The following is a 25713-nucleotide window of genomic DNA, read 5'->3' as shown; positions in this document are numbered from 1 at the left end:
ATGTCATTCACATAAATAGCAAACATTATTGGAGCTAGTACAGATCCTTGCAGTACTCCACTGATCACCTCTTTCCAATCTGAATAATTTTCTTTGAGCACTACTCTCATCTTTCTACCAATCGGGAAGTCCTCCATCCATTTTAGTAGGTTCCCTTGTATCTCTCTTATATGTTCGAGTTTCTTTAATAATTTTTTGCGTGATTGTGCCAACAGCATTGTACGTGGCAGAAACATGGAACATGAGAGAGGAAGAGAGAAGGAGTTTGAATTTGTTTGAGATGAAATGTCTGAGAAGTGTGATAGGGGTTACTAGGCTGGATAGAGTGAGAAATGATGAGGTGAGGAGGAGAACAGGGGTGGAAAGGGAACTGAGAGATAAGGTTGATGAAAGAGTATTAGGATGGTTAGGACACATGGAAAGAATGGGTGAAGAAAGATTAGTAAAAGAAGTGTGGAAGGAGTGAATATGAGGGGGCATCCTAGGATGAGATGGATGGATGGAGTGAAAGGGGCAATACAAAAGAGAGGAATATCTGTGGAGGAAGGACGGGAGAGGACAGAAGACAGGGGTGAATGGAGAGGTGTTGTGTATAGATGATGCTGTGATGCTTAGAAGACGTTCTGAAGAAAATTGAAGTTTTGTGGATCCCAACGCAAAGAGAAGTGCCTATTGTATTTACAGGGTGGGGGAGGAAATTGCTCGTGGGGTAGTAGGAAAGTAGGGAAAGAGGAGAAGGGGAGGGATTACTGAGGGAAATGGAAGGAAATGAGGAAGGAGTAGACTTGGCCCAGGCAGACAGGCGAAAGGTAAACAAACGGCCCCCCGACGACGATGAAATGTCTAATAAAAATGTAAAGATTAGAAGTATAGATAAGAGCAATACAGTAGAAAGTGATGAGAATATTTTCCAGGGATTTAAAGAGAATGGGGGGGGACACAACCCCCCCCCCCCCCCCCCAGCGCCCGCCCCCCCCCCCCCCCCGACTGACAAGACTAGAAGAGAAGGTCGATAAGATGATCGAGGACTAGGAGCATAGGTTCGGTCATGTTAACAATATTCTATAAAGGGTTGAAAAATTGGAAGAACTAGAGAAGGCGAACAAAAACTTAACTGATGAAATAGAAAACCTGAAAAGACAGAGACTTAGCTGACAAAAAGAAATATAGAATTATATTAGGAATGGAAGAGAAACATAACCCAGATAGAACCTCAAGAACCAATGAGGAAAATGAAAAAGTAAGCAGTTTACTAAAACTAGTTCAGGAAGATGAACCAGAAATTATGAAGGAAATTGAGGAAAAATTCAGGCTCGGAAAGTATAGTACAGATAAGACCAGACCAATTAAGATTAAATTCAGGTCACAAACGACGGCAGAGAATATCTTATCCAAAACAGGGAAACTAGCAACAAGTGAACAATATAAAAAGGTATGGATAAAAAAGGAAATGAATAAAGAGGAAAGAGAGGAAGAAAAGCAGAAAAGACTTGAAGCTAAGAAAAAAAACGAGAGCAGAACGGAGTCAGAGAAAGAGATATTCTATTGGAGAGTAGTGAATATGAAACTAAGGCAGTTCGACATACAAGAGAAAAACAAAAGGGAAACGGAGAACACAATGGAAGTGACAGAAAACTAAGAGTGTCTTACACAAATATAGATGGATTAATAACAGGATTGAATGAGCTGAATGATTATTTGAAAGAAAAAGAACCGGACATAATGGGAATTGTAGAAACAAAATTAAAAGGCCCACTACCACCCAACAGTGTAGGACATTATGAATATAATTATTGGATTAAAAACAGAGAAAAAGCAAGGGGGTGGAGTTATGTTCCTGACTAAGAAGGATATAAACGTGAAGGGTGTCATATATGGAAAGAATACAGTAGAGATGATTATGATAGAAGTGGAAGACAGAGATAAGAAGAGCAGAAAATTTGTGATAAATTATGTGCCTCCGAAAACAGCCTCATGGGAGGAGAGTGAACATAAAAGTATGTTAGAGGACACAAAGATAACATTAAATAAAATAATGGAAGATGGAGGAAGAATAGTTATAATGGGCGACTTTAATTGCAAAGAAATCTGCTGGGAAGAAATGACAGTAAAGGGTGGAGATGGCTCATGGGGAAATGCTCTACTTGAGATGATTACTGACCATACAATAACACAATGGATACAGGAGAACACCAGGTATAGAAATGAAGAAGAACCATCGAGACTAGACTTAATAATTACATCTGAACCTAGAATAGTGGACAAGATTGAATATAAAACACCAATAAGTAAAAGTGACCACATATTGATTGAACTGGAACTTAATGAAGAAAAATATATGAAAAGAAATGAACAATATAGAAAAGGAAGAATGATGTATGAAAAAACAAACTTTGATAAAATAAGAGAATTCTTTCAACAAGAAAACTGGGAAGAAATATACAAAGAAACAACAGTGGAAGAGAAATGGAATATTTTGACAAAAATTTACAAAAAAGGAGTGGAAAAGTATGTCCCAAGACAAAAACAAGAAAAAGAATATGTAAAATGCTGGTACAACAAAAGTTGTAGGGAGTTAAAAGACAAAAGAGACAAAGCCTGGACCAGATGGAAAAAAGACAGAAGACCTGAAAAATGGAAAATATATACCGGTTATAGAAATGAATATGTACAAACGTGCAGAGAGGGAAAGAGAAAATATGAAAAAGATGTCATAGAAAAGTGTAAAGAGCAACCAAAACTATTCTACAGATTTGTAAACAATAAACTGAAAAACAAACAAGACTTGGAGAAATTAAGACAAGAGGGAGTTGAATACACTGCGGAAATAGAAATGGCGGAAATTATGAACCAACATTTTAAATCGGTGTTTACAAGGGAGAACATACAACCTGAAGAGATTGAATGGAAAGAGAAAGTCCCCCCTATGGAAGAAATAGAAGTAACAAAGAATGAAATACTGACACACTTGAGTAATCTTGATGTCAGAAAATCGCATGGACCAGATGATGTAGCAAACTGGATTCTGAAAGAATGCAGGAATGAACTGGCAGACAAAATACATAGCATACTAAACAGTTCCTTGAAAGAAGGAAAAGTTCCAGAAGATTGGAAAAAAGCAAATATAGTACCTATATATAAAGGAGGAAATAAAGAAGAACCTACAAACTATAGACCAGTCTCTCTAACAAGTACAATAGCAAAAATTTGTGAAAGAATGATCAAAAGTAGATGGGTAAAATATTTAGAAAAAAACAGTGTTAAATCCAAGGCAATTTGGATTCAGACAAGGACGATCATGCGTCACCAATTTAATATGTTTCTATTCAAGGCTAATAGATATAATACAAGAAAGAGATGGATGGGCGGACTGTGCATTTCTAGACCTAAAGAAAGCTTTTGACAAAGTTCCACATAAGTTGCTTAAGAAATTAGAAACTCAAGGAGGAATACAGGGAAAACTACTAAATTGGATGGAAGACTTTTTGCAAGAAAGAAAAATGAGAGTAGTAATAAGAAACCAGCACTCAAAATGGGATGAAGTAATAAGCGGTGTTCCGCAGGGAACAGTTCTGGCCCCAATAATGTTTGCTATATATATTAATGATATGGATGAAGGAATAGAAAGCTATATGAGCTTCTTTGCAGATGATGCAAAACTACTGAAAAGAGTGAAAACTGAAGAAGATTGTGAATCACTACAGAGAGATCTAAATATAGTACAGGAATGGAGTAGGAAGTGGGAGATGGAGTTCAATACAAAAAAGTGTAGTATAATGGAATTTGGAAAAAGCAAAAACAGAATAACAGGAGCATATAAATTGGGAGAAGAAGGAATAAAAAAAGTAGAAAATGAGAAGGACCTGGGAGTCATTGTTATGAATAATATGTCACCTGAGAAACATGTAAATAAGATTTTTGGAGAAACTTATAATTTAATAAGAACAATCAAAGTTGCATTTACATACCTGGATGAAGAAATGGTGAAGAAAATCCTAATCACCCTGATAAGACCAAGATTGGGATATGCAGCAACGATATGGTCACCAATTACAAAAAAATGTATAAAAAAACTTGAAAGAATACAAAGAGCAATTACAAAACTGGCACCAACACTCTCAAAACTATCATATGAAGAGAGACTAGAAAAACTTGAACTACAGACACTAGAGCAAAGAAGAGAGAGGAGATTTGATAGCTATTTACAGAATCATGAAAGGCATAGAAATTACTGACAGAGAGAATCTGATAAAATGGGATGACAGAAATACAAGAGGACACGGAAAGAAAATAAAAAAAGACAGCTATAGAAGAGACGTGAAAAAGAACAGCTTTCCTCACAGAGTAATAGACAGTTGGAACAAGTTAGATGAGAAAGTGGTGTGTGCAAAAACAATACATGAATTTAAAAATAGTTTAGATAAAATGAGATATGAAGACGGGACCCCACGAGCATAGCTCCCCTTCCCGTAAAATACAACTAGGTAAATACAACTAGGTAAATACACACACACACACTTCAACGAACGGACGGCTTAGAAGACGTTCTGAAGAAAATTGAAGTTTTGTGGATCCCAACGCAAAGAGAAGTGCCTATTGTATTTACAGGGTGGGGGGAAATTGCTCGTGTGGTAGTGGGAAAGTAGGGAAAGAGGAGAAGGGGAGGGATTGCTGGGGAAATGGAAGGAAATGAGGAAGGAGTAGACTTGGCCCAGGCAGACAGGCGAAAGGTAAACAAACGACCCCCCGATCAGCTGAGCGACGATGAAATGTCTAATAAAAATGTAAAGATTAGAAGTATAGATAAGAGCAATACAGTAGAAAGTGATGAGAATATTTTCCAGGGATTTAAAGAGGGTGGGGGGGACACAAACCCCCCCCCCGACTGACAAGACTAGAAGAGAAGGTCGATAAGATGATCGAGGACTTGGAGCGTAGGTTCGGTCATGTTAACAACATTCTACAAAGAGTTGAAAAATTGGAAGAACTAGAGAAGGCGAACAAAAACTTAACTGATGAAATAGAAAACCTGAAAAGACAGTTAAAAGAAGTAAAGGTGGAGAATGAGGAATTGAAGAGGAATAGTAAAGAAAACAGAGAGGGATGGAAGTCAATAAAAGAAAACAGTAAAGTTGCATTTACTGATATAATTAAACAGCAAATGAGAGAACAAACTGAAGACTCAGTTATTAAAGTGATGAGACAGAAGGAGAATATAGTAAGAGGCTTAGCTGACAAAAAGAAATGTATAATTATATTAGGAATGGAAGAGAAACATAACCCAGATAGAACCTCAAGAACCAATGAGGAAAATGAAAAAGTAAGCAGTTTACTAAAACTAGTTCAGGAAGATGAACCAGAAATTATGAAGGAAATTGAGGAAAAATTCAGGCTCGGAAAGTATAGTACAGATAAGACCAGACCAATTAAGATTAAATTCAGGTCACAAACGACGGCAGAGAATATCTTATCCAAAACAGGGAAACTAGCAACAAGTGAACAATATAAAAAGGTATGGATAAAAAGGGAAATGAATAAAGAGGAAAGAGAGGAAGAAAAGCAGAAAAGACTTGAAGCTAAGAAAAAAAACGAGAGCAGAACGAGTTGGAGAAAGAGAGATTCTATTGGAGAGTAGTGAATATGAAACTAAGGCAGTTCGACATACAAGGGAAAAACAAAAGGGAAACAGAGAACACAATGGAAGTGACAGAAAACTAAGAGTGTCTTACACAAATATAAATGGATTAATAACAGGATTGAATGAGCTGAATGATTATTTGAAAGAAAAAGAACCGGACATAATGGGAATTGTAGAAACAAAATTAAAAGGCCCACTACCACCCAACAGTATAGGACATAATGCATATAATTATTGGATTAAAAACAGAGAGAAAAAGCAAGGGGGTGGAGTTATGTTCCTGACTAAGAAGGATATAAACGTGAAGGGTGTCATATATGGAAAAAATACAGTAGAGATGATTATGATAGAAGTGGAAGACAGAGATAAGAAGAGCAGAAAATTTGTGATAAATTATGTGCCTCCGAAAACAGCCTCATGGGAGGAGAGTGAACATAAAAGTATGTTAGAGGACACAAAGATAACATTAAATAAAATAATGGAAGATGGAGGAAGAATAGTTATAATGGGCGACTTTAATTGCAAAGAAATCTGCTGGGAAGAAATGACAGTAAAGGGTGGAGACGGCTCATGGGGAAATGCTCTACTTGAGATGATTACTGACCATACAATGACACAATGGATACAGGAGAACACCAAGTATAGAAATGAAGAAGAACCATCGAGACTAGACTTAATAATTACATCTGAACCTAGAATAGTGGACAAGATTGAATATAAAACACCAATAAGTAAAAGTGACCACATATTGATTGAACTGGAACTTAATGAAGAAAAATATATGAAAAGAAATGAGCAATATAGAAAAGGAAGAATGATGTATGAAAAAACAAACTTTGATAAAATAAGAGAATTCTTTCAACAAGAAAACTGGGAAGAAATATACAAAGAAGAAACAACAGTGGAAGAGAAATGGAATATTTTGACAAAAATTTACAAAAAAGGAGTGGAAAAGTATGTCCCAAGACAAAAACAAGAAAAAGAATATGTAAAATGCTGGTACAACAAAAGTTGTAGGGAGTTAAAAGACAAAAGAGACAAAGCCTGGACCAGATGGAAAAAAGACAGAAGACCTGAAAAATGGAAAATATATACCGGTTATAGAAATGAATATGTACAAACGTGCAGAGAGGAAAAGAGAAAATATGAAAAAGATGTCATAGAAAAGTGTAAAGAGCAACCAAAACTATTCTACAGATTTGTAAACAATAAACTGAAAAATAAACAAGACTTGGAGAAATTAAGACAAGAGGGAGTTGAATACACTGAGGAAGTGGAAATGGCGGAAATTATGAACAAACATTTTAAATCAGTGTTTACAAGGGAGAACATACAACCTGAAGAGATTGAATGGAAAGAGAAAGTCCCCCCTATGGAAGAAATAGAAGTAACAAAGAATGAAATATTGGCACACTTGAGTAATCTTGATGTCAGAAAATCGCATGGACCAGATGATATAGCAAACTGGATTCTGAAAGAATGCAGGAATGAACTGGCAGACAAAATACATAGCATACTAAACAGTTCCTTGAAAGAAGGAGAAGTTCCAGAAGATTGGAAAAAAGCAAATATAGTACCTATATATAAAGGAGGAAATAACGAAGAACCTACAAACTATAGACCAGTCTCTCTAACAAGTACAATAGCAAAAATTTGTGAAAGAATGATCAAAAGTAGATGGGTAAAATATTTAGAAAAAAACAAAGTGTTAAATCCAAGGCAATTTGGATTCAGACAAGGACGATCATGCGTCACCAATTTAATATGTTTCTATTCAAGGCTAATAAGAGATGGATGGGCGGACTGTGCATTTCTAGACCTAAAGAAAGCTTTTGACAAAGTTCCACATAAGTTGCTTAAGAAATTAGAAACTCAAGGAGGAATACAGGGAAAACTACTAAATTGGATGGAAGACTTTTTGCAAGAAAGAAAAATGAGAGTAGTAATAAGAAACCAGCACTCAAAATGGGATGAAGTAATAAGCGGTGTTCCGCAGGGAACAGTTCTGGCCCCAATAATGTTTGCTATATATATTAATGATATGGATGAAGGAATAGAAAGCTATATGAGCTTCTTTGCAGATGATGCAAAACTACTGAAAAGAGTGAAAACTGAAGAAGATTGTGAATCACTACAGAGAGATCTAAATATAGTACAGGAATGGAGTAGGAAGTGGGAGATGGAGTTCAATACAAAAAAGTGTAGTATAATGGAATTTGGAAAAAGCAAAAACAGAATAACAGGAGCATATAAATTGGGAGAAGAAGGAATAAAAAAATAGAAAATGAGAAGGACCTGGGAGTCATTGTTATGAATAATATGTCACCTGAGAAACATATAAATAAGATTTTTGGAGAAACTTATAATTTAATAAGAACAATCAAAGTTGCATTTACATACCTGGATGAAGAAATGGTGAAGAAAATCCCAATCACCCTGATAAGACCAAGATTGGAATATGCAGCAACGATATGGTCACCAATTACAAAAAAATGTATAAAAAAACTTGAAAGAATACAAAGAGCAATTACAAAACTGGCACCAACACTCTCAAAACTATCATATGAAGAGAGACTAGAAAAACTTGAACTACAGACACTAGAGCAAAGAAGAGAGAGAGGAGATTTGATAGCTATTTACAGAATCGTGAAAGGCATAGAAATTACTGATAGAGAGAATGTGATATAATGGGATGACAGAAATACAAGAGGACACGGAAAGAAAATAAATAAAGACAGCTATAGAAGAGACGTGAAAAAGAACAGCTTTCCTCACAGAGTAATAGACAGTTGGAACAAGTTAGATGAGAAAGTGGTGTGTGCAAAAACAATACATGAATTTAAAAATAGTTTAGATAAAATGAGATATGAAGACGGGACCCCACGAGCATAGCTCCCCTTCCCGTAAAATACAACTAGGTAAATACACACACACACATGCACACACAACCTGGATGAAGAAATGGTGAAGAAAATTCTAATCACTCTGATAAGACCAAGATTGGAATATGCTGCAACGATATGGTCACCAAGTTCAAAAAAATGTATAAAAAAACTTGAAAGAATACAAAGAGTAATTACAAAATTGGCACCAACACTCTCAAAACTATCATATGAAGAGAGACTAGCAAAACTTGAACTACAGACACTAGAGCAAAGAAGAGAGAGAGGAGATTTGATAGCTATTTACAGAATCATGAAAGGCATAGAATTTATTGATAGAGAGAATCTGATACAATGGGATGATAAAAATACAAGAGGACACGGAAAGAAAATAAAGAAAGACAGCTACAGAAGAGATCTGAAAAAGAACGGCTTTCCTCACAGAGTAATAGACAGTTGGAACAAGTTAGATGAGAAAGTGGTGTGTGCAAAAACAATACATGAATTTAAAAATAGTTTAGATAAAATGAGATATGAAGATGGGACACCATGAGCATAGCTCCCCTTCCCGTAAAAAAAATACAACTAGGTAAATACACACTTTTGTCGGATGGACGGCGAGGATTAGAATTCTGAAGAAAAAGTGAAATTTTTGTGGACCTCAGTGCAAAGGAAGTACCTATTGTATTTACAGGGAAGGGGATAACTTGTGGTGTTGTGGGAAAGTGAGGAAAAAGGAGAAGGGGAGGGATTACTGAGGGAAATGGAAGGAAATGAGGAAGGGAAGGATTTGGTCCAAGAGGCCAGATGTCTTGTAAACAAACGAAGGACCGATGATTTTAGTGATGGGATTAACAAAATTGTAAAGATTAGAAATATAGATAAGAGCAGCACAATGGAAGGTGAGGATAATAATTTCCAGGGATTTAATGAGGGTGGGGGGGATACCAACCTCCCCCGATTGACAAGACTAGAGGAGAAACTTGATAAGATGATCGAACATTGGGAAGACAGGTTCGGTAACGTAACCAAGATTGCGCAGAGAGTTGAAAAGTTGGAAGAAATAGAGAAGGCGAACAAAAATTTAACTAATGAAATAGAAGAATTAAAAAGACAGTTAAAAGAAGTAAAAGAGGAGAATGAAAAATTAAAGAGGAATAATAAAGACAATAAGGAGGCCATAGCAAAAGAAGCTCAGGGTTGGAAAAAAATCCAGGAAAACAGTAAAGTTGCATTTACTGACATAATTAAACAGCAAATGAAAGAAACTGAAGACTCGGTTATCAAAGTGAAGAGACAGAAGGAGAATATAGTAAGAGACTTAGCAGATAAAAAGAAATGTATAATTATATTGGGAATGGAAGAGAAACATAACCTAGATAGAACTTCAAGAATCAGTGAGGAAAAAGAAAAAGTAAGCAGCTTACTAGAATTAGTTCTGGAAGATGAAACTGAAATAGCGAAAGAAATTGAAGAGATGTTTAGGCTTGGAAAATATAGTACAGATAAGACCAGACCAATTAAGATTAAATTCAGGTCACAAACAACAGCAGAGAATATCTTAGCAAAAACAGGGAAGCTAGCAGCAAGTGAACAATATAAAAAGGTATGGATAAAAAGAGAGATGAATAAAGAGGAAAGAGAGGAAGAAAAAAGGAAAAGGAAAGAAGCTAAAGAAAAAAATGAGACCAGAACAGAGTCAGAAAAAGAAGATTTCTACTGGAGAGTAGTGAATATGAAATTGAGGAAATGGACCATAGCAGAAACAAAAAAGAAACAGAGAATACAATGGAAAGAACAGAAAGTTAAGAGTGTCCTACTCAAATATAGATGGATTAATAACAGGACTGAATGAGCTGTACGAGTATCTGAAGGAAAAAGAACCGGACATAATGGGAGTTGTAGACAGTTAAAAGAAGTAAAAGAGGAGAATGAAAAATTAAAGAGGAATAATAAAGACAATAAGGAGGCCATAGCAAAAGAAGCTCAGGGTTGGAAAAAAATCCAGGAAAACAGTAAAGTTGCATTTACTGACATAATTAAACAGCAAATGAAAGAAACTGAAGACTCGGTTATCAAAGTGAAGAGACAGAAGGAGAATATAGTAAGAGACTTAGCAGATAAAAAGAAATGTATAATTATATTGGGAATGGAAGAGAAACATAACCTAGATAGAACTTCAAGAATCAGTGAGGAAAAAGAAAAAGTAAGCAGCTTACTAGAATTAGTTCTGGAAGATGAAACTGAAATAGCGAAAGAAATTGAAGAGATGTTTAGGCTCGGAAAATATAGTACAGATAAGACCAGACCAATTAAGATTAAATTCAGGTCACAAACAACAGCAGAGAATATCTTAGCAAAAACAGGGAAGCTAGCAGCAAGTGAACAATATAAAAAGGTATGGATAAAATGAGAGATGAATAAAAAGGAAAGAGAGGAAGAAAAAAGGAAAAGGAAAGAAGCTAAAGAAAAAAATGAGACCAGAACAGAGTCAGAAAAAGAAGATTTCTACTGGAGAGTAGTGAATATGAAATTGAGGAAATGGACCATAACAGAAACAAAAAAGAAACAGAGAATACAATGGAAAGAACAGAAAGTTAAGAGTGTCCTACTCAAATATAGATGGATTAATAACAGGACTGAATGAGCTGTACGAGTATCTGAAGGAAAAAGAACCGGACATAATGGGAGTTGTAGAGACAAAATTAAAAGGTCCACCACCACCCAACAGCATAGGACACAAAGCATATAATTATTGGATTAGAAACAGAGATAAAACAAGGGGGTGGAGTTATGTTCCTGACTAAGAAGGATATAAACGTGAAGAGTGTCACATATGGACAGAATAGAGTAGAGATGATTATGATAGAAGTAGAAGACAGAGATAAGAAGAGCAGAAAGTTTGTAATAAACTATGTGCCCCCAAAAACAGCTTCGTGGGAAGAGAGTGAACATAAAAGTATGTTAGAAGACACAAGAATAACATTAAACAAGATAATGGAAGATGGAGGAAGAATAGTTATGATGGGCGACTATAATTGCAAAGAAATATGCTGGGAAGAGATGACAGTAAAGAGTGGAGAATACTCATGGGGAAATGTTCTACTTGAGATGATTATTGACCACACAATGACACAATGGATTCAAGAGAACACTAGGTATAGAAATGAAGAAGAACCATCGAGACTAGACTTAATCACATCAGAACCTGAAATAGTGGAAAAGATAGAATACCAGGCTCCAATAAGTAAAAGTGACCACATATTGATAGAACTAGAACTAGATGAGGAAAAATACATGATAAGAAATGAACAATATAGAAAAGGAATGATGTATGAATTTTTTTTTTTTTTTATAAAATAAGAGAATTCTTTCAAAATGAAAACTTGGAAAGAATACACAAAGTAGATACAACAGTAGAAGAGAAATGGAATATTTTGACAAAGATTTATAAAAAAGGAGTGGAAAAGTATGTCCCAAGACAAAAACAAGAAAAAGAATATGTAAAGTGCTGGTACAACAAAAGTTGTAGAGTGTTAAAAGACAAAAGAGACAAAGCTTGGACCAAATGGAAGACAAAAGACCTGAAAAATGGAAAATATATACTTATAGAAATGAATATGTACAAGCGTGCAGAGAGGAAAAGAGAAAATATGAAAAAGATGTCATAGAAAAATGTAAAGATCAACCAAACTATTCTACAGATTTGTAAACAACAAACTGAAAAACAAACAAGATTTGGAGAAATTAAGACAAGGCATTGAATACACAGAGGAAATGGAAATGGTGGAAATTATGAACAGGCATTTTAAATCAGTGTTTACAAGGGAGAATATAGAACCGGAAGAGATCAAATGGAAGGAGAAAGTCCCCCCTATGAAAGAAATAGAAGTAACAAAGAATGAAATAATGAAACACTTGAGTAATCTTGATGTTAGAAAATTGCATGGACCAGATGAAATAGCAAACTGGATTTTGAAAGAATGCAGGAATGAACTGGCAGACGAAATACATAGCATAATAAATAGTTCCGTGAAAGAAGGAAAAGTTCCAGAAGATCGGAAAGAAGCAAATATAGTACGTATATATAAAGGGGGAAATAAAGAAGACCCTACCAACTATAGAACAGTCTCTCTAACAAGTACAATAGCAAAAATTTGTGAAAGAATTATCAAAAGTAAATGGGTAAAATATTTAGAAAAAAAAACAGCGTGCTAAATCCAAGGCAATTTGGATTCAGACAAGGACGATCATGCGTCACTAATTTAATATGTTTCTATTCAAGGCTAATAGATATAATACAAGAAAGAGATGGATGGGCGGACTGTGCATTTCTAGACCTAAAAAAAGCTTTTGACAAAGTACCATATAAGAAGTTGCTTAAGAAATTAGAAACTGAAGGAGGAATACAGGGCAAACTGCTAAACTGGATGGAAGACTTTTTGCAAGAAAGAAAAATGAGAGTAGTGATAAGAGACAAACACTCAAAATGGGATGACGTAATAAGCGGTGTTCCACAAGGAACAGTTCTGGCCCCAATAATGTTTGCTATATATATTAATGATATGGATGAAGAAATTGAAAGTTATATGAGCTTCTTTGCAGATGATGCAAAACTATTAAAAAAAGTGAACACGGAAGAAGATTGTGAGTCACTACAGAGTGATCTAAATAAAATATGGGAATGGAGTAGGAAGTGGGAGATGGAGTTCAACACTAAAAAGTGTAGTATAATGAAATTTGTAAAAGCAAAAACAGAATAACAGGATCATATAAATTGGGAGAAGGAATAAAAAAAGTAGAAAATGAGAAGGACCTGGGAGTCATTGTTATGAATAATATGTCACCTGAGAAACATATAAATAAGATTTTTGGAGAAACTTATAATTTAATAAGAACAATCAAAGTGGCATTTACATACCTGGTGAAGAAAATTCTAATCACTCTGATAAGATCAAGATTGGAATATGCAGCAACGATGTGGTCACCAAGTACAAAAAAATGTATAGAAAAAACTTGAAAGAATACATAGAGCAATTACAAAACTGGCACCAACACTCTCAAAACTATCAAATGAAGAGAGACTAGCAGAAGTTGAACTACAGACATTAGAGCAAAGAAGAGAAAGAGGAGATTTGATAGCTATTTACAGAATCATGAAAGGCATAGAAATTATTGATAGAGAGAATCTGATAAAATGGGATGATAGAAATACAAGAGGGCATGGAAAGAAAATAAAGACAGCTATAGAAGAGATCTGAAAAAGAACAGCTTTCCTCACAGAGTAATAGACAGTTGGAACAAGTTAGATGAGAAAGTAGTGTGTGCAAAAACAATACATGAATTTAAAAATAGTTTAGATACAATGAGATATGAAGACGGGACACCATGAGCATAGCTCCCCTTCCCGTAAAATACAACTAGGTAAATACACACACATAGATGTTGCAACAAATTACTGCACGTCGCTGTTCGTTTGCAATTCACGATTGTGCTGCCTATAATTCACTTACAATAATATATATACTGTATGTGTGTGTGTGTGTACACTAGGGAATTTTTAGGTACATATCATTTTTATAATCCGCTCTGGCAACACTGTTACACCAATGCTCACTTGCTCAATTTAATGGAAAATTAAATTTAGCGGGCTGGACCTTGGCTGAATTAGTTCGTTAAATCGGGCCTCTACTGTATATATATACTGTATATATATATACAGTCGAACCTCGAAAGCCCGGACCGCGAATGCCCGGACCATCCTATGACCGGTGGAAATGAACAAAGGGCGGACTTTTCAAGCAAAGTTCCCTATTTGTCCAGTAGGTGGCAGCGACGGCTGCACACGTGTACTCAAACCCGGCCCAGTCAAGCCGCCACCAGGGCTGCCGTTTCGTAGAATTTTGTACCAAAACGTAGTAAAATAGTGGTATGTGACAACTGCACAAGGACATGAGGAAATTTTTTCTACATATCAGCGGGCTGTTAAAAATGTTCAAAAACTCACTTTTGTTTAAAAATCATAGAACTAGTTATCAAATAATAAATGGTACATCAAAATATGACTTTTATTGGTAATTGTGTTACTTATAAAATATTATACCCCAAAGATACGTTTTTACTGTGTAGAACAAAATTCTATGCTAAAGTTTCAGCTTTCTTTTAGCGATAATAATATAACAAAATGATTTTTATATCTTACTGAATATGTTAGGGCATGGGGACCTTACATACATTCAAGAATAAAAAAACTAGAACCACCATTTTGTCAAAGTTTGACAAGTATATCTTGCTATGAAAGTCTGCACATGCCCGAGAAAAATGTATGCCCCGGTATGGCAAAACTCCCATTCTACACGGCAGTGTAGAAAACACGGCAACCCTGGCCGCCACCACTGTCGCGCGTGCATACCTTCCAATATCTATAGTGTACGTAATAAAAATACAGTACAGTACACTGTATATACACTACATTTACATGCCTGTATTACAGTTATTATTACAGAATTATTAGTATTATAGCATTATTACAGTATTATTATTACAGTGTTAGAGTATTATTTTTATGTGTTTCTTTGCCATATCATACATTACCTATATGTATACCGCTATGAAAACCTACGGGCGTTAGGGGAATATTTTCGATGACCGAATGTTTGGCATGACCGGACCACCCTTCCCCCCAATTAGTCCGGGCTTTCGAGGTTTGACTGTATATATATATATTGTGACGACTAGGGGAAGAGCCAGGTTAAAAAAAACTGAGTTCTAATAAAAGATTAATTATTTCTTTCAAAAAAAAAAAAAAAAAAAAAAAAAAGAGGTCACCAGGCAAGCACAAAGTTACAAAAGTTCTGATACACGGTTATGTTCACAATATCAAAAGATTTGCCAAAACAAAGTATATAAGACCAAGACAATGAGTCCTTTAGAACATAAACAGCTAAAGTCGCCAGGACATACGTAAACATACATATACCAAAGGGTTTTTCCCCCTACACGGGGGGTAGCCAAAAAGAAAAAGGCATAGAAATCACTCCCACCCATTCCATTTCCTATATATTCCACTCCCCTCCACCCTCCTCCCTCCCTCTTATCTTGGCACCTCCTGGATGACAGGTCATCCCTGCATCCTGTCCACTGCCCTGGGTCAGAAGCAGTGTCGCAAGACACAGCACATCCACAGCAAGGCCGCTTCATAAATTCAGCGACCCCCCCTCTCCGTCCCCTCATACAGAAAAGGAGATGGGGAGAAAACCCTTCGGGCTGCGTTAATTTTTTTTTTCTCATACTTCCTAACCCCCCATCCCCCACCCACTCCCCCTCATGCATCACATCATCTATACATAACCCCTCTCCATTCACTCCTCTCTTCTGTCCTCCCCCGTCCTTCCTCCACAGACATTCCTCTCTTTTGTAAAGCCCCTTTCACCCCATCCATCCATCTCATCCTAGGACACCCCCTCATATTCACTCCTTCCACCTCTGCCTTCCACACTTCTTTTATTAATCTTTCTTCACTCATTCTTTCCATGTGTCCAAACCATCCCAATATTCTTTCATCAACCCTATCTCCCAGTTCCCTTTCCACCACTGTTCTCCTCCTCACCTCCTCATTTCTCACTCTATCCAGCCTAGTAACCCCTATCATACTTGTATTTGTATATATATATATATATATATATATATATATATATATATATATATATATATATATATATTTATTTATTAAGGAAACTCTAGTTATTTTTTACAAACAAATCACAAGAACCACACTTGACTATGCTTCCATAGTATGGTTCCAATTGGCTAAACATAAACACTGTACAAAATAAAGCATCGAAAGTAATAATAGGATACACCAGAACCACCCAATAGGACAGCTGCACACAAAAACCAAGATTCTCCCTATAGAATATTTCATGAAAATGATAGGTAGGCTACACAGTTCCATGGTACAGCAGCATGAGATTGTCCATAAGGCTAGGCATGCTGGTAAAATAGAATCCAGAACAATAACAACATTTACATATTAGAAATTATATACAATTACTTAATTTACTTTTTTTTTTTTTTTTTTTTTTTTTCTTCTTCTTCTTCTTGAGTCTGATTAGTTGTAGAAAAGAGTTCTAGATATTAAGGGCATTTAACATTTCAGATAAAAGATCTTCAAAAATTGTATGATCATTCTTGGTGTATTTATCCTTAATTATACCTATACTTTATAATTACAGCATGTCCGATGTTCTTTGGTGGGTTTGGAATTTGGTGGACGTGATCCCACAGTACTGTTCTTCTTGCAAAACTTAGCACTTGGAAAACCATTGGTTGCTGAGGTGGTTGAACGAGTGGAAGGAACATTATCTGTTGTTTTGTATGACACATCAACTGAAGAAGATGTAAACATTAATCAAAAAGTTTCAGAAGAAATGGCTCACCACTTTGTTGAACCTTCACTCCCACGGGTAAGAAAACTGTGTTGATTAATTTAGGTGTGTTCGTAAGTATTATAATTATTGATTTGGCAGAAATAGTAGAATGTAAGAGTAGTGTAATTAATGACCATTAAATCTATTAGGAGGATTAACTAACTGATGGTAGATTATTCAGAGTTATTTCAGTTTAGATGCAAAGCCTTCATTATACATTATATTGAAGTGTTTGATAGTAATTAGTGGTGATATAGAATCAGTGATGCTACTGCTGGAGTCCTCAGTGAGAAGAGGAAAAAGCTGCCCCCCCCAAAAAAAAAAAAAAAAAAAATCTACAAATGGACATACAATTATCCCTAATTTACCAACCTAAATATAATTAACTTCAGCAATAACCCCACTAGACAACCTCTCCAACACAATCAACCAACTTCACTTGACCTAACAATCAATTCACCCCCCCATACAAACCCAAACCACATGGGAAACCATACAAGACCTATAATCTGATCACTTCTCACTCAAGATCACCATAAAACTGGAAGAGAAATTACAACCCACAACTAAGAGAACTTTCATAAATGATAAGTAAGCAGACTGGCAAAAGTACTTTGAAGATATTCTATCATGCCACTCCCTTTGGTACTTATATTTTTGTAGTCTCAGATAAGAAATCCTTATCTACCACCCTTGGGAAGGCACAACAAGAAAAATGTTCAAGTTCTTTATTAATTCAGAGGGAGGAAGAAAGTTCTGAACAATCAACAGAGAACATTTTATTACAAATTCTAAATTGATTATACACAATGTATAACATATAATCATGAGTTTTACATAATAATGGAAATAATACATCTTTACCCAAGAGACATGAAAGAAGTGGTGAACAATCTAAGGCTTATTCTTGAGAGTAGGTCACTTAAGTGAGAACCCAACAGCTCCATTCACTTGAAGAGTGTCCACTGCCAGGGGTGATGATAATTGGCAAGGGGCTGATATATGATGGTGACTAGGGCTTTTAGTCTCTTGAAGAACATCCACTGCCAGGAGAGATGATAGGGTTGGTGGTGACTGATAGGCAGGAGTATATGTCCTGACTGGGTGGTGTCTAAATCTTCTAACCATATGATGTCATGAAAACAAAAGCCAGCAACTTGTTGCTATGCCATGCATCTGACTAGGACATGATTACATGGAATGTATTCTCCTCCATATGTTCTCACACCTTCATAGAATATTGCAAAAAGATCTAGATACTATTCTAGCATGGAGCCAAGAGTGGCAAATGAAGTTCAATACCGAAATATGCATACATATACCAATGGCTTTCCCCCCCCCCTTACAAGGGAGGTAGCCAAAAACAAAGGCATAAAATCCATTCCCAGCCATTCCATCCCCACATACTCTATTCCCATTCACCCCCCTCCCTCCCGCTAATCTTGGCTCCTGGATGACAGGTCATCCCTGCATCTCACCCACCCACAGCAAGGTTAGGCCACTTCATTTAATTGGTGACCCCCTCCATCACCTCATGCAGAAAAAGAGAAGATGGGGAGAAATCCATATGGGCTCCTTCAAAATATCATTCACACATACTCCCTCACCCCCCCATCTCCCACCCACTCCCATACCTCACAGCATCATCCATACACAACAATTTTCCACTCAATATTTATCAAACAAGTTGAAAGTACATTTTAACTAATATTTAACAATCAATCAGAAAATATGAAACTAAAAGTGGCATACACAAATATTGATGGTATGATCTCTAGAATTAATTAACTAAACAACTATCTAGAAATAGAGAAACCTGACATATTGGGAATCTTGGAAACAAAACTGAAAGGATCTACCAACAAGTATAGTGGGACAAGGTCTATACAACCACTGGGCGAAAAATAGAACAGACAAGCAGGGAGGTGTCATGATATTGACCAAAGAGGGTTTAAAAGTGACAAAGATAAATGAAGGCAAAGACAATGTGGAATTAATTATGATTTAAATTGTAAACAAAAATATAAATAGCAGAAAATTTGTAGCAGTGTATGTGCCACCAAAAACGCAGGCTTGGTCTGATAGTGATCATTCTAAATTACGTGAAGACACAATGAATGTGCTAAATGAGTTACTGAAAGAGGGTGGTAACATAGTAATTATGGGTGTTGGCTGCAAGTTATTGTGGCAAAGTAGCATGCAGTTGATACTTTAGGGTCTATATTGGGCACCCCTACAGACCAGAGCCACACATCATTTTGTCTGTGATAGAGGAAAACTCTGTTCATAGAGAAGTGATGACACTTTTATACTATGACTATCCCTCTGTTATGCTGTCCCCCAACCCCTTGTTACTGTCCCGTACCATTTCTCTGGATATTCCTTTACTTTTTTTGCCGACCCTGTGGTGGGGGAAGAGACTGCTACCACCAAGTCTTTCCACTTGAGTCGTAAAAGGCGACAAAAAGGGGACATTCCTAAAAGAAAGAAGAAAAGGGATAAGAGGGTCTGGGAATTTTCCAACCAGTACCCTAAGGTTTGGGTCTTTTAATGTGCATGGATGTGGTACAGATGAGAGTAAAAGGGAAGAGATAGGCAGTATGTTTGTGAGAAGAAAGATGGATGTGCTGGCTTTGAGTGAAACTAAAATGAAAGGAAAGGGCAACTGTAAGTTTGGGAGTGTAGCTGGGAGGTACTCAGGAGTGAAGAGGGGACGAGGGAAAGAAGGGGTGGCTATACTAGTAAGTGAAGAGATAAGTAAGCAGGTAGTGGAGTGGAAGGAGGTTTCATAAAGGTTGATGTGGATGAAGATGAAGATGGGAAGGGAGATGTGGGTTTTTTGTAAGTGCATATAGACCTGGTAGTGAGAAGAGCATAGAGGAAAGGGAGGCTTTTTGGGTAGATATAAATGAGTGCATAGAGGGATTAGGGAGTAATTTCAATGTAGCTGTATTGGGAGACCTTACTGCTAGGGTAGGAAATGAACCAATAGGGTGAGTGATTGGGAAGTATGGAGTTCCAGGTAAAAATCGTAGTGGAGAAATGATGGTGAAGATGTGTCTTGAAAAAGAGTTGATAGCAAATACAGTGTTTAAGAAGAAAGTCAAGCATAAGTACACATGGGAGAGGGTGGTGGATGGAAGGGTGGCAGAAAGAGCGTTAATGGGCTATATAGTGGTGACCAGGAGTATAGTAGGAAGAGTTAAGGATATACATGTAAAGGGAGAGAGTGGGGGAATATCAGATTATTTTTTTGTGGAAGGTAAATTGAGAGTGGAGAATGGGTGCAGAAAGAGGAAAAGGGCAGAAGGTAGGGAGGTACTCAGGGTGAATTACTTAAATGAGAGAAAAAAAAAAGGAGAATGAGTATAAGAAGAAACTGAAAGAGGAGTGGGAGGGAGTGAAGGATAGAGTGGAGCTAGGAGTGGAGGAGGAATGGGGATGGTTCAAGGAGGGAGTCATAAGGTGTGCAAAGATGGTGTGTGGAACAAAGAGGGTGGGAGGAAATAGAAGGATAGTGAGTGGTGGGATGAGGAAGCAAAGAAATGTGTAGAAGAGAAGAAGCAGGCATTCATAGATTGGCTACTAATTAGGATGAGGGAATTGTATGAGAGGTACAAAGTAAAGAGAAGGGAAGTTAAGCATAAGATAAAGGAAGCAAAGACGAGAGCAGATGTGAAATGGGGTAAGAGTATGACAGAAAATTTTGAAAGGAATAAAAAGATGTTTTGTTTGGGAAGCGCTAAGAAAATGAGAGTGATGAGTGAGGAAAATGAAGGAGAAATAGAGAAGGATGAAGTGAAAGCAGCTGTTGAGATGATGAGAGCAGGTAAGGCACCTGGTCTGGATGGATGCCATGCAGAATGTCTGAAGAAAGGAGGTACAGTTATGGTGGACTGGCTGTTGAGGTTATTTTGATGTTTGTTTAAGAGAGGGTAGAGTGCCAGAGGACTGGAGGAGTGTCTGTATAGTTCCGCTTTACAAGGAAAAGGGGGACAAATGTGAGTGTAGTAGTTTCAGAGGGATCAGCTTATTGAGTGTAGTTGGGAAGGCTTATGGGAGGGTCTTGATTGAGAGGATTAGGAGAGGAACAGAAGGAGTAATTGGTGAGGAACAGTGTGGGTTTAGGACAGGTAGGGGTTGTGTAGATCAGATTTTTGTGGTAAGACAGATACGTAAGAAAGCTATAGGAAAAGGTAAGGATGTTTTTTTTGGCTTTTATGGATCTGGAAAAGGCTTACAACAGGGTAGACAGGATAGCATTGTGGGAGGTACTGCAGATATACGGGATAGGAGGAAAGCTGTTAAGAGCAGTCAAGAGTTTTTATGTGAGTAGTAGAGCTTGCGTTAGGATTAGAAATGGAGAGAGTGAATGGTTTGAAGTAAAGGTGCGAGAGGTGAATGCAAGGGTAGTGGGTCAGGGTTTGGAGATGATTAAAGAAAATGGAGAAAAGTGGGAGGTGAGCCAGCTGTTGTTTGCTGACGACACTGCACTTGTAGCAGGATCAGAGGAGGAATTGAGGAAGTTAGTGACAGAGTTTAAGAAGGTGTGTGAGAGAAGGAAGCCGAAGATAAATGTGGGTAAAAGTAAAGTGATGAGATGTACAAGGGAGAGAGTGACAGAAGGCTGGAAGTGAGCATTAAGGGTGAAAGACTGGAGGAAGTGGATCTTTTTAGATAGTTGGGTGTGAATGTTTCAGGAAAGGGAGGAGTTGGGGTGGAGGTGGAACGTAGATTGAGAGAAGCGAGTAAATGCCTTGATGGATTGAAAAGTTTAATGAGAAATAGACATCTGGGAATGGATGCAAAGAGGAGGTTATATGAAGGAGTGATTGTGCCAACAGCATTGTACAGGGCAGAAACATGGAACATAAGAGAGGAGTTTGATTGTGTTTGAGATGAAATGTCAGAAGTATTATAGGGGTTACTAGGCTAGATATAATGAGAAATGAGGAGGCAAGGAGAACAGGGGTGGAAAGGGAACTGGGAGATAGGGTTGATGAAAGAGTATTAGGATGTTTGGACACATGGAAAGAATGAGTGAAGAAAGCTTAGTAAAAGAAGTGTGGAAGGCAGAGGCGGAAGGAGTGAATATGAGGGGGCGTCGTAGGATGAGATGGATGGATGGGGTGAAAGGCAGGGTTGCGGAGTCGGATGGTATAAGGTCCGACTGCAACTCCAACTCCTAGAATTCCTAGGACTCCAACTCCAGACTCCGACACCCGACTCTGACTCCTGACTCCTTAACTCCTTGACCCCTATGTGGAAATCTATTCTGCAGATCCATATACCAGCCTCCCACATCTATTCAGCAAGTATTTTATAAATATTTTTCATGTATATTATTTATTACGTGAAACATTCACTTGTATGATAAATATACTCGCATGTGCACTCACCCAGCTTTATATATATATGCACACAAGCACATATATTTGTATAAACATATATATATTAAATATATAATGGTATTTATGCTCATGATCATCTACCAGCTTATGAGCACTTTCAAATCTGTCATGGCAGAGTTGCCACTTCAAGCTATATATTTTCTTTTTCCTTTGTGCCCCTCCCCTCCCCCCCAAAAAAAATCATCTGTTATTTAATTTGTCCATTCTCATAAACCTTTATCACAATATAAGGAAAAAGTGTGACAAATCATGATGAGCAAAGGTTAATGGAGGATGCCCTACCTAGTACTTACTGCAGAATTAATTTCACCATGTTATCATAAAAACCAGGAATCAGTTCAGGAAAGAGAGAGACAACCTTCCCCTGTGCACACTGTTCACAGCTGCTGTTGTTCCTCCCCTTTTCAGTCATCACCAAATGCTGCATATGCTCTAATGTCATTCCTATCTGGCCTCTGAGACTGGTCAAAGTTTATCTCAGGGCATTATCCCTGCATGACATAGCTCCTACAAAACAGTAAACCACACAAAAACACTTCCATTGAGTTTTACATACATGAAGACCTACGTGCATAGTGCATATGTAGTGGATATATTCACTGCACACACTATTGCCTCCAAAAATAAAAGCAAAACCATACAAAAACTGCTCAATTGTGCAAGTGGTAAAACCAAACAAGGAAACCATGATAAAAAAAATAATTTTATTGGACTTAAGGAGTCGGAGTCGGATAAAAAATTCAGACTCCGACTCCTAGTACTCTTAGAAATCTGACTCAGACTCTCAGCTAAAACCTCCAACTCTCTCCGACTCCGCAAACCTAGTGAAAGGGGCATTACAAAAGAGAGGACTGTCTGTGGAGGAAGGACAGGAGAGGACAGAAGATAGGGGTGAATGGAGAAGGGTTGTGTATAGATGATGCTGTGATGCATGAGGGGGAGTGGGTGGGGGATGGGGGTGAGGAAGTATGTATGAGCAAAAATATGACGTAGTCCGAAGGGATTTCTCCCCGTCTTCTCCTTTTCTGCATGGGATGGAGATGGGGGTCGCCAAATTTATGAAGTGACCTTGCTGTGGATGTGCCGTGTCTCGCAACACTGCTTCTGACCCAGGGCAGTGGACAGGGTGCAGGGATGACCCGTCATCCAGGAGGTGCCAAGATAAGAGGGGAGGAGGATGGTGGAGGGGAGTGGAATATATAGGAAATAGAATGGGTGGGAGTGGTTTCCATGCCTTTTTCTTTTTGGTTACCCCTCATGTAGGGGGAAAAGCCTTTGGTATATGTATGTATACAATCTGGGAAGAAATGATAGTAAAAGGGGGAGAAGAACTTTGGAGCAACATTCTACTGGATATGACCATCGAATACACCTTAACACAATGGGTTAAGGAAGATACTAGATATAGAAACAATGAGGAACTGTCAAAACTATACCTAATTATAACTTCTGAAATCAGATATCATGAACAAAATGAAGTATAAAACACCAATTAGAAATAGTGATCATATTCTAATAGAGTTTGAATTAAAAGAATGAAACAATGTAGGAAGGAATGATAAACATAGAGAAGGAAGATACCCCTTCCATATGGTGCCGCATACGTAGGCGTCATGAGGAGCAAGTGGATACGCGAGGCTGCCATATTGTCGTCTTGATTATATTTATTGTAGTTGCCCCTCCGTAATGACATACTCTCTAAACTGTCTGTAATCACATTTTCTATGGTTATCAAAATTCACGGGTGAAAGAGAGAACGATTGATATAAGCGGTGACTATATTTTATGATGCGAGTATTATTACGACACGTACGGCTGGCATCGGCTGCTGCCTGCGAGATTTAAGGCCCGTACTGAAGAGGTTAATTTGCAACAAAACGGATTTTGTAAAACTAAGAAAAATTTCCAAAACAAACGGATAAATTCTCCAAAGAGGAAACAAAGATGGAAAACAAATTGAACATATTCAAAGAAAAGTACAAGGAAAGAATTGATAAGTATGTACCAAAGAAGATGGAAAAAGAGATTTATATAAAGTGTTGGTATAACAAAAGGTGTAGTGAGGCTAAAGACAGAAGAGACAAAGCCCAGAAAAGATGGAAAAGAGACAAAAAAAAAAAATAATAATAATAATAAATAAATAAATAAATAGATAAATAAATAAATCCAAATGGCAAACATATATGAAATTTAGGAATTTTGCCTCAATAACATGCAGCTAATACCCGTCTGGGGTATTGGCTGCATGTTATTGTGGCAAAGTAGCATGCAGTTGATAGGATCTATATGGGGTGCCCCTATGGACCAGAGCCACACATCATTTTGTCTGTGATAGAGGAAGACTCTGTTCATAGAAAAATGATGACACTTTTATTATACTACGACTGTCCCTCCGTTATGCTGTCCCCCAACCCCTTGTTACTGTCCTGTACCATTTCTCTGAATATTCCTTTCCTTTTTTTTGACCACCTACCCTGTGGTGGGGGAAAAGAATGCTACCACCAAGTCTTCCCATTTGTGTCATAAGAGGCGACAGAAAATGGGACAGCGGATAGAATTAGGAGTCCTGCAACCTGTAGCCCCAAAGGGGACATTTCTAAAAAAAGTGAAAGCATAAGAGGGTCTAGGAGTTTTCCAACCAGTACCCCAAGGTTTGGGTCTTTTAATGTGCATGGATGTGGTACAGATGAGAGTAAAAGGGAAGGGATAGGCAGTATGTTTGTGAGAAGAAAGATGGATGTGCTGGCTTTGAGTGAAACTAAGTTGAAACAGCAGGGGTGAGTGTGAGTTTGGGAGTGTAGCTGGGAGGTACTCAGGAGTGAAGAGAGGACAAGGGAGAGAAGGGGTGGCTATACTAGTAAGTAAAGAGATAGGTAAGCGTGTAGTGGAGTGAAAGGAGGTTTCTTCAAGGTTGATGTGGATGGTGAAGCTGGGAAGGGAGATGTGGGTTTTTGTAAGTGCATATGGGCCTGGTAGTGAGAAGAGCATAGAGGAAAGGGAGGCTTTTTAGGTAGATTTAAATGAGTGCATAGAGGGATTAGGGAGAAATGTCAGTGTAGCTGTATTGGGAGACCTTACTGCTAGTGTAGGAAATAAACCAATAGATGTAGTGATTGGGAAGTATGGAGTTCCAGGTAAAAATCGTAGTGGAGAAATGATGATGTGTCTTGAAATAGAGTTGATAGCAAATACAGTGTTTAAGAAGAAAGTCAAGCATAAGTACACATGGGAGAGGGTGGTGGATGGAAGGATGGCAGATATAGCATTAATGGACTATATAGTGGTGACCAGGAGTATGGTAGGAAGAGTTAAGGATGTACATGTTCTAAGGGGAGAGAGTGGGGGAATATCAG

At 37.4% G+C, this 25713-nt stretch overlaps 1 protein-coding gene across 5 annotated transcripts in view; it reads left to right on the top strand.

Moving 5' to 3' along the window:
- Positions 1 to 25713, top strand: part of LOC143041758 (tudor domain-containing protein 7-like) — a 566748-nt gene that overhangs the window by 299511 nt on the left and 241524 nt on the right. For all 5 annotated transcript variants that reach the window (XM_076213779.1, XM_076213782.1, XM_076213783.1 and 2 more), the window contains one exon: positions 16755 to 16985. In XM_076213779.1, coding sequence (XP_076069894.1) covers positions 16755 to 16985 — 231 coding nt within the window. The remainder of the gene's footprint in view (positions 1 to 16754; positions 16986 to 25713) is intronic.

The sequence above is a fragment of the Oratosquilla oratoria genome, chromosome 32 (assembly GCF_046742065.1).
Source record: "Oratosquilla oratoria isolate Oo_2021 chromosome 32, ASM4674206v1, whole genome shotgun sequence".
Classification (NCBI taxonomy): domain Eukaryota; kingdom Metazoa; phylum Arthropoda; class Malacostraca; order Stomatopoda; family Squillidae; genus Oratosquilla; species Oratosquilla oratoria.
This window is presented reverse-complemented; position numbering and strand designations above follow the sequence as displayed.